Source organism: Brienomyrus brachyistius, chromosome 3 (assembly GCF_023856365.1).
Source record: "Brienomyrus brachyistius isolate T26 chromosome 3, BBRACH_0.4, whole genome shotgun sequence".
Classification (NCBI taxonomy): Eukaryota; Metazoa; Chordata; class Actinopteri; order Osteoglossiformes; family Mormyridae; genus Brienomyrus; species Brienomyrus brachyistius.
In genome coordinates this window covers 21900472-21918037 of record NC_064535.1, presented here as the reverse complement: position 1 = coordinate 21918037, position 17566 = coordinate 21900472, and the positions used below count along the sequence as shown (strand labels likewise).

Sequence of the window (17566 nt, the reverse complement as noted above, 5' to 3'; positions counted from 1 at the left end):
TGCTTATGTAGCCTAGACGTGTAATTAACCATAGGCGTGGGCGGTTATATTTTTCGTATATGAAGGCACATTCCGAATGCATGAACATTCCGAAACATAAATGTTTGTTACCTACAGGATTACTGTACTATACCATAATGTGTTTTACTATTACTGTACTGCAGCCTCTGTAGGCCTATTGCAATTCAAGATTCTTTTAACGGACGATTTGTCACCACGATTTTTGCTGTGTTATACAGAGAAACCAAAACAAGTATAATTTGAAGGGTTGTTCGTGCGCATGCGTACTGTAGGCGGGACTGACCCATATAAATTAGTAGGAAGATCGTTTGACCGGAGTGACAGACTGTCAACGAGGAGGCACCAACACGGTAAAAGCAACGATAATAATAGTAATATTATTGTCAATGATGATGATGATAATGACGAGAAAAGGTATTATTTTATTACCAAACAACGATTGTATGCTATAAAATCCAAAATACTTGTTTGTCGACTCTTTTGTCATGTAGGGACTTTTTCTTTAAATCTTGCGGTTAACATTATTTCATGTAGATTTTTTTATATGTTTTATATATTGTATATTTGTATATTTTCTTACTTTGTTATTTGTGTAAACTGCAGAATAAGCAAATCAGTTTTAGGATCTTTCACTGGAATTGCTGCCTGATTTTGCTGCCTGATTTTGATCGAGCTTGCCGGTCTAACTTGATCTTAACCAGACTTTTTGTCCCTTCTGGAGATTGCATGATTTCTGTAAACGAGGCGTTTTGTTTTCCAGTAAACAGAAGTATATTAACGGTTTATATTACGGCTACTGATATTAAAGACAAGCGTTTGATCATGGTTTAAGTACCTACATTCTTACTATTTGGCACAGTTTGCAGGGCCACGTAAAATGATTCGAAAAATGTCAAATATATGTACAGATATTTTATATATGCGGTAGGAGAACTGATCATTTAATTAATTCAACTTGATTTAATTGTATAAGTTTATTATGCGATTAAATAGACTAGCAATGATTTGCCGAGGAAATAAGCACAGCTAACAGTTTCTGTAGCTTGTACTACCCCCTAGTGGCCAGTTCATAAAGTGCCTCGTTATGCGTTTCCAGCAAACCTCCTGCTTTGAAGTTATGCTTCGGTAAGGTGCATAAACTATTTCTGTCTGTTTGGGGCAGTTTTCTGTAGGCGATTATAAAAGCCCTACTATTGAATCTGTACGATGTGAACTTGAAAGATTTTCTTACACTCTAGACTGTGCTGTTCAAAGGGCAGGTTTAATACGGCTGGCATTCTTCAGGTATCCCTGGGCTGTCGTTATAAGAGCTGCCTTTCCTTCCTGTCATCAAAGCCCTTCCCAGAATATAAAGTGCTTTATAAAAAAGGCAGGCATCGTCAGTGAGGAGGAGAGAAAAATGTGAGAAAAATGAGATGTATTTCTGCTCACTTCTGTTTATTTATTTATAATTTTTTTGCAGTTTTGTTTTATCAGTCATGCTGTCTCTGGGACTCAGCATTTTTTTTCAAAGTCTACCCCTCCCTTTCAGGTCTGTGTCTGTTAAAAATTCAAGCAGGATATTAACCAGCGAGTCCACACCAAGGCAGATTCCAAATGTCCTGTTGAACCAGCTTCATCAGGGAACCTCTGCAGTGAAAGCGATGGCCTTCTACTCCTCACAGAGTCAAGCCTCCAACTCAGCGAGGGTCAAAGCAACTCGCCTTTAAATCCCAAATCTGGCCATTTAGCATCACTGCTGTACAGCATGGTACCTGTGGACTACGGCAAACTGCTGGAGGAAGGCGAGGGCAGCACAGAGGCTGAGGCGGACAGCTACCGAAATGGCACCTTCGCGGGCAGCAGAGGTCTCTCGGACAATGATGGAGCGTGTCCCTCCGAGATGGAGCTCCTGCTGCCCGCGGGTGGCCTCTTTGTGGAGGAGGGGCAGCAGGCCAAGGAGGCAGAGCCGCACAAAGCTGCCCTGAAGATGCCCAGAGAGTCAGCCCTGGTCATGACACTGCAGATCCTACTGCCCTTCCTGCTGGCAGGCTTTGGCACAGTCTCTGCCGGCATGGTGCTCGACGTGGTGCAGGTACAACTGACTGATCACGACTCCTGATCAGGACAACCCTGTACCACATCGGTGGCTGTTCTTAGTGGTCCTGGCATGGTGGGGGGGGGGGGGCAGCAATAAAAATCAGATTACCCCATTATTAATTAGTCAGTAGGTTACGGTAGGTTGCCTAAGAATGGCTGAGACGTCCTCACATCCCATAGATGAGGCCCTTCTCTGCTACAAGACAACTTAGATGTTTGTACAATTAAAATATGGCAGAATTAAGAGCCTTGAAGTGATTTATGAAGAGCCAGTATTTACCAGATTGTTACTCAAAATATGTTATGGGCATATTATACATTTTTCTACTATAGCTAATGCATATCACAGTGGGACCATGTGTGGCTCAGTGAATCACTCCGCTGTGCCTATCAGAAGACCTCTGATCAAGGCCGTCAATGATCGATTGCCAAAGAAGTATATCACGTTCATTCATAAAGCGGTCTGTCTCATTTTATTAGCATTGGGAGGCCTTTCAGAATGTCACTGAGATCTTCATCCTGGTGCCAGCCCTTCTAGGCCTCAAGGGGAACCTGGAGATGACTCTGGCATCCAGACTATCAACGGCGGTGAGCAATTGCGGTATAACATACATTATGGTCAAGGGGGTACAGGCATTGCTGCCAATAGGAAGGGCTGACAAATGGCGAAGCAGATCAGTGTCAAAGCAGATCACTGCCAACGCAGCATGGGCAATGCTAGTGCACTGCATGGGCAATGCTAGCACACTGCATGGGCAATGCTAATGAATAAATGGTAAAACGCTAATGAAAACGTATTGGTAACATTACCAATAGGAAGGGTTAACAGACTGTATGTCTAAGCAGATCAGTGCTAATAATATGGGTAATGCTAGCACACTGTATATTTAAACAGATGTGCATTAACATGCAGTGCAGGGTAAGTGTAAATTAGTCTGTGCCATCAAACATGCTGTCTGTGATAGTGTGCATCATGGCAGAGGTAGTGTTATTGTGGTTGAAGGGGATCATTTTCATCACACTAGTCACAGTGACACACCTTATGTCCTTATGACTGCTGGCGTGGTTTGCCAGTACTTCAGGAAATGATTTCTTTCCTGAAGAATAAAAGTGGTGGTTCTAGACATGCCCTGCTGACAGAATAAGACACCAAAGGGTGTCGACTTGATATCTCATCGCAGTTTCACATGCATTCTCTTGACAAATGAGTCCTTATTTTTTTATTACAGCCGGTATGGGGCTGTGCACTCAGGTTAATGTACAGCTTTGCAGTGGAGACGTTCTCTCTATTTTTTCTCAGCTCAGTCCAAGAGCTTACGTCAGTGATGTAATGAGAGGGATCGCTTAGGGAGTCGCTCCGCAGAAGCCCATTTTAATCACTAGCTGTTAGCAGTGAGGAACTCATTCCAGACAGGTCTTCATTGGTCTCCACCTTCAACAGTGTCATGCTGGCATCTCCCAGTGTTCCTCAACGCGAGCATGTGCGCCAAGTGAAACGACCGGTTCCTGAAGGCCGTAAGAATGCAGTGTCCGAAAAGGGGATGTGTGACTGTAGACTCGAGCCAGAACAAAGGAAGAAAACTCCAGGAAGTATCCAGGGGAAAGCTTGTGTTTATTGTAAACGTCACCAGGCAAATTGTTTCAGAACAAACACAAGTCAGGAGCTCAGAACAAAGCGGAGATGAAAGTTACTGGTCTTGATTAGCCACATGCGGGTTTTGTCTTTCAGTTTTAGGAATACAATGATGTCACTTCCTGTTGTCTAGATCCCTGAACCATTTGCACTTCATGCTGTTGCACCATATGCAGGCAGCAGCATTTGAGCATTTGAGAAGCTCTCGTTCTTCTGGCAGTTGTGGACACTGAAAGCCTGCTGTTTGCGGTCTTGTCCCAGGTGAACGTAGGGAAGATGGACTCTCCCATTGAGAAGTGGAACTTAATAGTTGGCAACCTGGCACTGAAGCAGGTAAATTCCCCTTACGTGACGTCTACGTTACGTGATGCTGTTGGCCTTTCATATATTGTTATTCATACTCGGCATGATTGTTGTAAGGTAGTAAACTTAGCAGGTATGACAAATCAGCCTCACTGCGGGAAGACAAGAGCATTACACAGTATTATTAACACAAATATGTTTACGCCACTTCTGTACATTTCGGTCCATCCTAGGCTCAAACCAGAAATGTTTTTGTTGAATGGCCTGTCACCTTTGCTTATCTTAATCCACAACCAGCTAACTAGCAGCCTGCAGCATCATCATTCGGTGTTGTTCAATAATAGGGCAATAACCACTGACATACTCACCTAATTATATCCTCTGACTTAAATTACTAACAGTATTTCTGTACCCCCCCAGGGAAACATCTATTATGGTTTTATTTTATTTTGAAATTGCCAGTTACTTAATATATATTGCTACATTGGTATAGAAAACAGAAAAACAAATGAGACAAAAATGGGTAGAAATGAAAAATAGCGGAGGAGACTTTGTGTACGATACTGGCTTGTGAAGTTACCGTGTTAAATGCATTATAGAGGAGCAGGAATGAGAGGGGACCCGCAGCCATTCCGGGCTGAGCCCCAGGACAGCCCTGCTCTCTCCAGAGACCGCCGTAGCTTTACATAACACCAGACAGTCATTCACTGCGGCATACAGTTACAAAGCTATCCCACCTGCGCCAAGTTCCTTTAGATAACCGAGGTTCTTGGGGAGATTTCAGCTAAATCGTCAATGCTCTGCCTGCAGTATCTATGGTACAGTTTTTGAGTGACATAGATGTCTGTAATGCCTGTGTGGATGGAACCGTGGTGTCTTGGTATGACTCCTGGCTCTCTGGGCTGTAGGTTTTGCAACGTTCTGTTAATGACGGGTGAGCAGGTATAACAGGTCACTAATGCTGTAACAGGAATGCTTAGCATGCAGAGAGGTGATTGGCTCAGTTACTGGCCTTCTCTCTGTGATAAATTAATTTTCTCCAGGATGCCAAATGGATCCTCAGGACGCTGGGTCTTCAGGGATGGAATGGAGGACTTTCTGACTTTCTTGGAAACCTTTAGAGTTAATGAACTAAAGCTAAAGGCTCTAACGCAGGAGCAAGAGAAATAGCAACATAATCTGTCTGTTGTCGCTGGGTGGGCTTGTGAGTGTCACCCTCGGCATCGTGTCCCCAGGTGCAGGCTACGGTGGTGGGCTTCCTGGCCGCCATGGCAGCCTCGGCCCTGGGTTCGATTCCCGAAGGCAAGTTTCAGATGAGACACACCTTGCTGCTCTGTTCCAGCAGCGTGGCAACCGCCTTCATTGCATCGCTGTTGCAAGGTACTGCAAGGCCCCGCCCACCATCATTGGACTCCGCCCACCATTCCATTCTTGCGGGTCATGGCCTCACTTTTCTAGTACTGCCTGTTCGTTTGGTTATTTGACTGAAAGGCTGGTCCTGCCCCTTTGCCGTCATTCACGTTCTTTTCCTTTTCTCGCACCCGGCCCGTGACGTTACATTCCGCTCTGTGTCATCCCTGATTTCATTAAGATATGGGGTTTTTCTGTCTCTCTGCATAAACTATCATCACTGTCGTCTTCAAAATTATAAACAGTAAATAATTAAGCATTATTAACTCACATGCTAATTTCACCTGTAACTATATCCAGTTTACTCAGCTACAGGTCTTCATAAAACAGTATTGCATTTTAGCTTTTGTCTGACCTCTGACCTTTGACCTCTCCTTCTCCCAACTGTGCGTTGTTGACCTTTTCTCTAGGCGGCATCATGGTGGGCATCATCGTCGGCTCAAAGAAAAAGGGCATCAACCCCGACAACGTGGCCACGCCCATCGCCGCCAGTTTCGGTGACCTCATCACTCTGACTATCCTGGCATGGGTCAGCCAGGGCTTGTACAGCTGCCTGGGTGAGTGAGACAGGCTGGCAGAGATGCCAGTCATTTTAAAGCTGCACGCTAATTTGCACATAAAACATAAGGCCCGTGGGAACCATACATGCTTATATTTTAATTGTAGATGAATCGATAGGAAAGTTTAAACACATTTTCTTCTAAGGATATATGACAGTGGCTGCACTGTCCCTTCGCAAGGCTAGGGTTAGGGTCTGGATCCTGTCTCCCCTCTGGCTGTGCGGAGGTTGTATGTTCTCTTTGTGTTACACCGGCTTTGTATAGGTACTCTGGTTTCCATCCATAGTCCCACGATATGCAGTCAGGCTAATTGGTGTTTCTGAATTAACAATAGAGAGTCTGTGTCCTTTCTGGGCTGTACCATACTGCTAATATGGATGCTTGACATTTTGGTAACACAGGATGGAATTATGTTGTTTGAGTGATAGCCACAAGGTGGCGCACTAGTCTACCTTTGGGAGCTTTATGGCCCAGAAATGAACGGATAGATGCTCTGTGTAGGTTAAATATTTCGCTTGACTTGCTTCTTGGATAATTTTTTTTGTTTCGTTTTGATATTGTAGCACAGGGGTCCTTCAGCAAATTTATCCTGTTGTAAAAATAGCAGAATCACACCAAGCAGGAGACAATGCCAATGTAACCTTTGTATTAATGGCCACTAGGGGGCAGTTTGTTCCAGTTTCGAATAAGTTTCCATTCCGGTGCAGCTTTAACTGGTAAACCTGATTCATAGGTAGGTTTTAGCATGAGTAACTCTAGTCTGTTTTGTGCTTTTTCAACACCAGACTAGACTGGCATCCTTTTAGTTGCCATTTTGGAACATGTACGTTTTAAGAATCTGCTTTGAATCGTTGGTAGCTCTGCCAGGACACCCCCTTGTACACTTTTTAAAAGACTGAATTTGGTTTCTCCATACAATGAATAACCCCCCAGCTGAAATGGCAGGAATATCTTCAAAGCTCTGTAGAGGCATCCCTCGGAAAATGCCGGCACTTGTCACGTGGCACGCAGGTGACGGCCAAAACATGGGTGGGGGGATTAGCTCTGCATCTGCGAGCCGTCCGGCCACGGTCAGGAAGCTCAAAGCTGCCTTAGCCGGCAATGCCCCGAACCGTTGGCAGACAAAGGTGGGCTTATAGCTGCGTGAGCCGCGCTGAGCGAGTCCCCCGGGACCACCAACATGTAACAGCGTCTATTCACAGCCTGATCCATCCACGCCCCCCCAGAACACACACCCGCGAGGGTTTCTTAAAAATACGGATAATATCTGAAAATCTGCAACAACAAAAAAAACTGCATTAACACTTCAAAGTGCCGACATCAGCGGGTTCCAGCTCCGTCGACGGCCGGCAGGATGCCCTTTTGTCCAATGCAGCCCTAAATATAGAGTCGTTTTCCGTCTTTTTCTGGAGGGTTAGGAGCAGTTAAGTTTGTGGAATTGTGAGCCAGTCATGAATGTCTGAAGAAACCTCAGGTCTTCTTTTGTTTTTTTATAAGAACATTGCCTAAAAAAACATTGGAGTCTCTATAAATACTATAATTTGTGCTGGGTGGAGTTTGCCAGAACTGGTATGTTTCCCAATGAAAAAATAACCCTGAATTCAGAGTGCTAGGAAAAGGGCTGGATTTCCCAAACGCAGGTGCTGTGAAACAGCCGGAGGATGTCTCAGGGTGTCGAGGCCCTGGCAGGTAAATCTATGCCCTCGATCTGCACCGTAGGTGGGTTGCAAGCACCTATTTTTCCACCACATCTCTATATGGCAGAAAAGCGATAAATTGTGAGCAGGGCCAAAGAGTGCTTGGTGTTTATTCGCACTGCCTAACCCTCCTTTATGTCTGATATAAATTGATTTACTTTGCTCTTTCCCAGATTTTTTCCCTTCTGCTTTTGCTCGGTCCCTCCCTGCCCCCTTCCTGTGAATCCTAGGAAGGGAAATCACATCCTATTTAACTCTTAATTCTGCACACTGTCCCCATGTCACATGGCTCTGTTCTCTACCCTGATTGGATGCTTCTCCCAGGCCCTGTGTGCATGGACGCATATTTGAATGTGAATTAACTTACGTTTGTGTGACCGTGGGAGTGTCTCACAGTCCCAGCAATGCACTATTTGCACACATTCAGCCCAGCCGTTTGTCAAGTGACTAACGATTGAGGCCGTTGGACTGTCTGTAAGATCCCGGAATGTCATTTATCATTCGGGCGGATTCTCAGAACGACGAGCGACCTGTTTGTTTCCATGAGGCAGCCATTTTACACTTCAGGTGGCGTTTGTAACTTTTCTCATTTCATTCCTTTCAGGAAAGACTGGCAGGCTTCTATCTTATAGCTTTGCTAGAACAGTAAAGCGTGTACATTCAGCCATTTCTCTAGACTTCACGACTTCACTAATCATTCATCCTCACCCATGATGCTTATTACTTAAACCCCCACATTGGTGTGAAGGAATTAATCGTGTCCGCTCCTTTCCCCCCCCCGAGGTTGTCCTCCCGTGGCTCTGATCATCCTCATGCTCTCCCCAGATTCCCAGCCGTACGTGTCAGGCCTCGTCTGCGCCTCCTTCCTCTCCCTGACTCCAGTCTGCATCCTGGTCTCCTTCTGGCACCCTGCCAGTCACTCACTGCTCTTCTCGGGCTGGGAGCCGGTCGTCTCCTCCATGGTCATCAGCAGGTCAGAGCCCTTTGTACTCTTTTTCATTCCGATCCACACTCTCCTCTCCTTCCCTATCTCTCGGCCGCTCACCTCCCTCTCTCCTCATCTCTGCATTGTCCCCTCCACCAGCCCTCTGCTTCTCTTCATGATGTTCCGCTGTTTTATTAATGTATTTCAATTTATTTTTTTGCCGCTTAGTTGATGCTTCTCTCTGAAACGATTTCATTTTAACCTATTATATTCCTGGATAATTTTCAGGCAGATCTCAGACTAGCACATTTCCAGCTAGTCTGCGCCATTAACCCATCAGGCTGTTCAGTTGGTCTGTTGCCCAGTTAGCATTAGCGATTAGCTTCTCTCGCCATGGTGTTCCTGGTGAATTGTGACACATGGTGTTTATTAGGCTAATCATGTCTAGCCATTCCATGGTTATAAGCCAACCCTTGTTGCTTGATCCTAATCTGCTCGCATATGGATGAGGCTCCATTCCCAAGGTCAGGTCACCGTTGTTGGTTCTCTGAGGGTGGCTCCCCGTAAGGCCTCAGAAAGCTGCTCCCTCCCCCGCTGGGGGGGTCACCGTGGGTCTGCCCTCTTTACGTCACCCAGACGGCTCCCAGTCCATTGTTTGTGAGGAATGCAAGGGCATAAGCACTGCAGTGTGCCACAGGAAATGACAAACTTGGGCTACGGCAAGCAGATTAACGACGTGGCAACGGAGCCGGCAAATCGGCATCAGAAAGGTCGCACTTAAGTGCGAAGGGCCCGTTTCGGAGATCCCACCAGGCGTTCCAGCAGCCGTCACTCCCGAGGCACGTCCCTGCCTTCCATGCCTGTGCCCCAAGTCCTTTTTTTAGCTGCCCCGTGCAGGTGGCCATAATGGGGACGTTGTTCTCCTTGGGAGCGGAGGAGAAGGTATTTGTGTACTTTAAACATTCCCGGCTGGCATAAACAGCAGCGCCCGCCGATCTGCCGACGTGCAGCGATGCCAGCAGATGAGGACAGGATTCTGGCCAACATCACCATGCATGTAACCCCCTGCGCCGACCCCCACCCCTAGGCGGGTGAGGCCTTCACATGTTTGCTGGAGTTGGGCCAACGTGGATGATGCCGACTTCCAAAGAAAAAGGCAGACAAGCGGTGGTGCATAAACAAGACGTCACGAAAACAAAGAGCAGAGGCGACGCCGTCCTTGGCCTGGTTTCCCCGCTTCGGTGTAACAGGTGAAGGTTTCCCAAATGTCAACACTTTCAACCGTCAACAAAGGGATATACTTTAAAGCTAGACCCTTTTTCCAAAATAAGAAATGTTTCATCATTTTTTTTTTTTTGTTGATCCATCCTGGGCCATGTGCGTCTCTGTTACGGAACTTTGTGTGACTGTGACCTTCTGTGAAGGTTCAGTGTCCCGGCCCCCAGCAGAAGTAACACTCATCTGAGCTTTTTAGATGCCGCGATACTGATTGGTCAAACACTCTGTCGCCAAGGTGTCGTCAAAACATGAAAATGCCTTCCCTCCGAAATAGATATTTTTATCACGAAAAAAAGCGAACGGTTCTTCCCTCTGAAGAGAGTTCTCCAGCAGGACGTCGATTCATCAGTCCGAAAATAAACTGGCTTTCATGTCTGTAACCTGCAGCTCTTAATATTTTATGCTTCTATAATTATCCTGTTCTGTGTGATTTGTCAAGCAAAAAGTATTTCTTCGTGACGGCGCTGCAAACAGGCCAGTTAGGTTACTTTTAATTTAGCGAAACCCCTCTAAATCCGGCGGCGCCTTGTGTATTTTCTTAAGGTTGTTTATTGCAGTTGTGAGAAGCGAAAAAGTGAAGCCGCTTAGCACTATGGTGGCTTAGCTTAGCATTTTAGCCTGGCTAGTCCTGTCGCTCGTCCGCTGCTGGCTTTCGCCTCTTTGATCAGTGCAGCTGTTGTCTGTGTAACAGCATGAACGTAAAAGAGCCCAGTTGAGACTCCCATATATTTAGCGTCGTCCTGTTCTTTATTTATTTGCTTGTAAACTGTTTTCCATGGAAAGTTTGTCATTTGAAGAACTTGATGGAAATGTATTCATGTAGGCCGGAGTTTTATGGCGAACATGATTACTAGGCGCTAATTCTTGTGCGTTCCTCAGTTGTTTACAAACAGCATTGATGTGCTGCATGGTGTCGAGGCGGGATGCTGTAGGGGCAACCCAAAGTGGTGGTGGGGGGGGGGTTCACCACATGATTTCCATTTAAAAAATGTCAAAAATATCCCATTGTAACTGCAACTGGTCTTTCTTTGCACCTTCCCACTGCCCCATCAGCAAAACATGGATCACAAGTCTTTGACAGTGTTATTTCTGGGGTCTTGGGATGAAAAGTTTGCCAACTCGTACTCTGGGGCTGGTATATTTGTTCTGATTCTCTGGACCCCCCCCCAACACACACACACACACATACACACACACACACAGACTCTGATCTAGTGCCTGTCTATTATTCTAGTTCTATCATTTTATTTTTTTAGCATCATGTGTTGCATTCACCTTATTTTTATATTTATTTGAAATAGGTCTTCCCCCACACACAGTCCTCTGTTTTTTTTCCCCCCTCATCTGTGCCCCCCACAGTTCCTTCATGCCCCACCAGGGGGGTGCACCCCCACAGTTTGAACACCTCTGCTCTTGTGCTCTCTTTGGAGTCACATGACTGCACGGCCCTTAACCCCCAGCTCCCTGGGTGCCGCTATGGGTGGCTGCCCTTCGCAGCCAATTTGATCTCACCTACATAGAGATAGCTGGGGGGAGGCGTAAAGAGAATTTCCCCACAGGGACCAATCAATCAATGGGTGTCTGTCCCCCCCCCCTTTTCCCCTTTTAGCTTTGGAGGACTCATCCTGGACAAAACCCTGTCCAATCCGAACCTGGCTGGCATTGTGGTCTATACACCCGTAATTAACGGTAAGTCCTGGATGACCTATTATCCTTTAGCCAATGGGAGGGTCAGGCTGCAGCTATGAAATGACCCAGGATGCATTGCTTCACACAAGAGTACCAAACATACTAAAAAGGGGAATTAACACGATTACTGGCAATTAGCGCGATACTATGTAGGTGCTTTTCTCATTGGCATGTCAGTGTCATTCTGCCTCAGATACGGAAAAAATTGGCAGACCCATGTGTGTCCCCATTTACTAGGGCTTGGTTGCCTGTGGGTCAGATGCGTCCGGCACTCAGTGCGTAGGAGCGGAGAGATTACAGTGCAATTAGTATTTTTACTGGAGCACCACTCCAGCCCGACTGAATTGCTCAGGGATAAATGTAGCATAGACTGCTGCAGACGTGGACAGGTCTCAGGCAAACGGATCCTGCCAGGGTAAGCGCTTTGATGCCAATTAGCATAGCTTAAGAGAGGCCTGCTAATTTGCAGCAAGGCCTCTCTCCCCACCCTCCACCCTCTAAGCCTGAGTCAGAGGAAAAGAAATTAGATGAGGTGGGATGTGTGGTCTGGCAGGCGGACACAGCCGGAGTCGTCGTTGCGTGGGAGGGCGGTCCCCCCCCCCCGACACTCCAGACCCCCTCCCGTCATTCCCTTCTGAAACTCGGGGTCCCCTTTGACCAATTGTAGATACATGGGCCTATGGGGAAGGGAAGGGTTCTCTGTTTAAGTACACGAAACCGCGGACTGGCATTTTATGCCCGGAGCAAAATGGAAATGAGTTTTGAGTTAAGAGGACCCCGTCTGCCTCTGTGGGACGTCTGGTTTGATGTTAAACCTGAAACAGTAAAGCCCTCGTCTCTGGGGCTTTACCTGCCGGCTAAGCAGGCCCCCCAGTTAGGACACCTAAAACCCCCGAGGACCCCTGCTGATCTCAGTCTGCCTCAGTCCTACAGTTTCACACTGCAGTAATAGCTTTAGCGAACGTTTCAGTGGAACAGCTTACAGTGCCCCAAATCCATTGTTCTTCCCTGGGCATTTTAATTGTATCATGTAAGCAATGGCTTTGAGCTTCACGCTAATGATGGTAACAAATATCACATTACATTGAGAATTGAGTACTGCCCATAGTTTAGCAGTTAGCTCTCTGGGAACCTCGCTGGTTGTCAGCACTGGGTGAATAAATCTCCGTGGCTCCCAGCAGACATGTGTCTGCCTCTGAAAAACGGGACAGCACCAGGTGCTATGTTGCAGTGCCCAGGTGTGCCAGCCAAACCCAGAATGTGGGTTTCCATGTCTGGAGTGCAGCTAGCCAAGCGTGCAGTGCGGATCACCGAACCCAGGTGTTCTAGTTGAATCCAGAGGGTGGATACTGAAGGCCATGTGTTCTAGCCAAGCACAGATCAAGGCTGACTCGCTCCACCTTGTAACCACTTCATCCAAAGTGGCAAGTGAAGAGATGTCCTTGATTCCCAAATTCCAGACTGTTGTCAAAGATGAAGGTACATCCAGAAAAATCATATCTTTGCAGTTTGGTGAAAGATTCTTTGTGCTGGCTTAACAAGCGACGTCAGGTTATTTCCAGTCCAAGCAGAAGATTAGTCTGTTGTGTGCATGTGGCATAGAGTATACTTTAGTACTTTTATCGCTACCCACTCTGCCCTTTGTCAGCAGACAGCGATTCCCTGTTTATTACACACAGGAAGCGTGGAGAGTGAAGCCAGCATCTGCGTGCTCCCCCCAGGGGATGCAGGCAGCGCGTGTCTCGCAAATAAATAATAAAAAAATAAAAAAACTCCCACGATTCCTCTGGAAACTCAGTCACAGGGAGGGGCCAGGTCTGAAGGCCGTCAGCGTGATGCATATTAAAAGCTAAAAACGCTGCATGTGGCTTCCAGAAGCAGGCCGTCCATTTTGGAAATATAGTCCACACGCTGAGCACATTTAGTTGGTAAAATAAAATAAAAAGCATTGATTTGTTAACCCCGTGGTTTTTTTTCGGGGTGGGGGTCGTCACTGCAGCATGGTTCGCAAGGGTATAGCAGGATCTGACATGAATCTGGAAAACCCGGAATGGAAAGTCGCAAACATTCTACAGGATGCGCATGCATCATTCCAACAGGTCCTTTGAAACGCATTTCGATTTTGCCAGAAATCAGCAACTTTGCTAGGATCCATGGTGATCGACTTTAGCGTGCAATAAGTAAGGTATGAGTTTGACACGAAAGAAAATGAGAAGTTGCGCGCTCTTGGATCTGTGAGGAGTGTACGTGTTGATCTGGGGTCGTGCACAAAGATAAGGTGTTCTCAGCTTCCACAGCCAAGGACACATTCCAGGATCCTTCCAGAAAACTCTCTTTACTTAGACCTAACAGCCTGATGGTGCCTTATGGAAAAAATCTAATCAGTCTTTACTGAAGGTCATAAAGTGTGGAGAAAAGGTGAGTTGCAAAATCTATTAAAGTGGGAGTAACGACATTGGGCAGTTTGTATGATCAAAAAAGCATGATTTCCCACAATGCCACTCATTTGATCATGTGTCATGGGGCTGCGCCCTTTCGGCTGATTTTAGCTGCTGCCTCTCCCAGGTATCGGAGGCAATCTTGTTGCCATCCAGTCCAGCCGAATCTCCACATACCTGCACTTCCACCAGCACGCCTGGAGAGGCACCAGACGAGGCCCAGGTCTGTTACCAGCCCTGCTTGACCTTCAGTGGCACAGGTACGGGGGTGGTTACAAGTCGACTCCCCTCAACTCTCCAGCCCTTCTGCTTAGATCTAAGCCCGACCCAAAGACCAATTTTAAAGATTTTTTTTTAAGGTGGGGGGGGGGGGGGGGGCATAATTTATACAAAGGGGGCCAACCGTATCATCAGCCAATGATGTGTTTTGAATCGGTGACTGACAGGGGAGCGGGTACTCTGGGGGCCAATCAGCTTTCAGATGGGGCCAGACTGGCCCCTGTGGCCCCGCCCCAGTATTTGTCCCCTGCTGGCTGGAGCCTTGCTGGAGCACAGGGGAACGTTTCGGCTTTTTATGAGCCCACTGTCTGGCCGGCTTCCAGGGAACATCTTTGGTTTTCGGGTCGTTAAAACGGGAAAATAAGACATGCGGCAGTTTGATTCCCATTTTAGAGCAGATAACGTACTTTTACACAGCCCGCCTCATTGCCCGTAATGACATCTCGGCTCCTCTGGTAACCGCGAGTTACGCCCCTGGGGGAGTTTTTAACTTCTGTCCACGGCCACTGGATGGTTCTTTAATAGTCGAGTTTGTAATTGATGCCGGGGAGGTTATTCTTGTCCATTTTGGCGGCTTTGGCAAAGCGGAACGCCACGACCGTGACACCGGAAGATGGAGGAACACTGCCCCTTTAAGGGAAACGGCACAATTATAGGGAACTCGGGCTCTGACGCCCTTTACATGGGTCGTCTGAGCCAGTTGTGCCGCCGTGGTTAATCTGCCAGACGCTCAGTTCCTGCTCTGACCAAATCAGACTCTGTGCTCTGAAGTACAGGTTATCGTTTTCTGCTGCCTGCTCGTTACCATGGGGGCAAGCCAACACAACTGGGCACATTGTCCGGAGCCCGGGAGGGGGTGGGAGAGGGGCCCAGGTGGGGAGGGGTTGTGGGTCATCGGGACCCGGTTTTTAAGTAATTTTGTCCCAGGCCTGGCAATTATGCCCAGCAGGCCATGGTCCTGGAATTAATTCCGAAGAAAAAGGGGAAAAGTATAGTGTATTATATAAGATGTACTATGTGGCACATTTTGCAAGGTATTAGGCAAACAGACGGAAGGAGCTGCAGGGTATGGGGCCATTCAGGAGCGAGACTTAAGGAGCGGTAACAGAAACAGAAAAGTATTACTGCTGATTGATCTGAACCCCGCTGCGAACAAACTAATCAATGGAAAATTGGCAGTTTTATACGATTTTTTTTCCTTAGTGCCATCTGTGTAATTATGGGTGCATATTAGGATGCCAATACGCCTTCTGTTTTGTGGGCATCGGCGGAGCTTCATCTCCAAATTCCATGATTGGCCGTTATGGGATCACAGGATAAAAACATATGACCTTCCCTTGCTTCCCCTTAGGGCCCAACCAGCGCTCAGCCCAGGTGTTGCTCCTCCTCGTCATCCCTGGTCACATGGTCTTCCTTTACGGTCATCAGCCTGAATGAAGAGCGGCCACACCACCCTCACGCCCGTTTTCGTGGGCCGTCTACCTGGCCGCCGCCCAGCTGCAGGTAGTGCACAAACCAGGAAGTTCCATCCCGGTCACGCCATTGGCTGTGCAGATTTTGCTGGGCTGCACCCTGTCTTCCAGCTGACTGGTAGCCTGGCTCCTCTGGCTTCTTTAAAATTTCTTTGCTCATATCAAATGGAGAGAATGAAGACAATAAGGTTGGAGTTGTGAAATGGGATTTATACATATGGCCACCAGGACATAGGATGGAGCGTCCACAGCTATCACACCACACCATTGCAGGTCTAGTTCAGGGAAACGGTCTCACTCACTGCATCTTCCTCCCCCTAGTGTACAAAATGAGGTTCTACAATGATGTCGGCCCACACCTTAGCAGATCCGGGCTGGGGGGGGGGGGGGGGGTCGGCTGTGTGACCCAACCCCAGGTGACTCCTCCCTGTTTATCTTGCAATTAGGACCAATTATCAGATGGGGCATCAAAAGCGTGCTCCTGTCAACCAGCGGGGGAAATGTTTGCACTGTGGTGGGTTACATGCCCTGAGGGCCTTCCGAGTCAAACCCGAGCGCCACTGTTGGTCCAGGGCTACTGGGAGCCATATAGATCATCATTTCCCAGTGGGGGGGGGAGGTTAGCTTGGGGGTGAATGGGATCCACAGTTCAGCACATAAATGGTCGTTTGTCCTTTTTAAAGAGGACTGGCAAATACAGGCTGCCCTCTGAAGAATTAAATCATCTAGATTTTTTAATAAAGCAATCATTTAATCAGTTTTTAAATGATTTCTGTGTATCCTGAGGATTCGGGACGTTCCTGCTCCCTTTGCCCCTCGGCCTGGGGCCCAGATGTGACTCAGTCACCCTACACAGGACATCACATCAGACAGAAATGGAGCTGAGTGGTGGCTTTCCATAATTCAGAAATCCCACACAGGGTAAACATTGCCCTTAGACTCTTCAGCGACTGCTGTATTGAAAGAACAATACAGTACGGTCATAATAAATATATGAGATATTAAATTGCATTAACTTATTGAAAGGCATTTAAGAATGGGATCGGGGTGGGGTCGGGGGGGCAGCTCGGTACCCTCCAAGGATGCGGTGCCCCTGGGCACATGCCCAAATGCCCATATGATTAATTTGGGGCAGCGAAAAGAGGGCTTGACCTGCACCCTGAGACACACGGCTAATCCACGCATATTCAGGTATAACACCAGCCAAATCCATGCATAAAACACACTCAATCCACACATACTACATGCGAGATCCATGCATACAACACGGAAATCCATGCATAAAACCACACTCAATCCACACATACTACATGCGTGATCCATATATACAACATGGCAAATCCATGCATAAAACACACTCAATCCACACATACTACACGCCAAATCCACGCGTCCCCTGAGAATGTCATTGGGCTGCATGGGTGGTTTAAGACCCCTAGTCCTTCACTCTGAATGGAAATCTTAAATAAATTCTACCTTAAAAAGGTATAAATTTGACACCACTCTACAAGTTTAATAAATGCTCCCCTTTATTCTGACCCTATTTAATGATCAGCGAGCAGCCCGTGGATTTTCGCCGTTTAGCATCGGCCCAGACGGAGGCCCATGCACTTACCTTGAGCACTTTTAGCTGCACGTGACGTGGGTGTCGGCAAGGGTTGAAGCGGGGGCCCTTTTGTGGGCGGCACGGGCGAGGACACGGCGAGCGTGCCTGTCTGAGACCCCCTCTCTCCGCCAGATGTTTATTTAAAGATTCTCAGGTAGGCTTTTTCTGGGAGCACA

At 47.3% G+C, this 17566-nt stretch overlaps 1 protein-coding gene across 1 annotated transcript; it reads left to right on the top strand.

The window, feature by feature from the left end:
* The first annotated feature begins 231 nt into the window (after nt 1–231).
* On the top strand, nt 232–15745 carry LOC125738650 (solute carrier family 41 member 2-like). The gene is made up of 10 exons (XM_049007834.1): nt 232–371; nt 1553–2095; nt 2581–2688; nt 3995–4066; nt 5272–5416; nt 5857–6003; nt 8529–8676; nt 11516–11595; nt 14161–14293; nt 15664–15745. Exons 2-10 carry the CDS (start codon nt 1769–1771, stop codon nt 15743–15745), a joined length of 1242 nt encoding a protein of 413 aa, XP_048863791.1. The 5' UTR covers nt 232–371; nt 1553–1768.
* Nucleotides 15746–17566: the final 1821 nt, after the last annotated feature.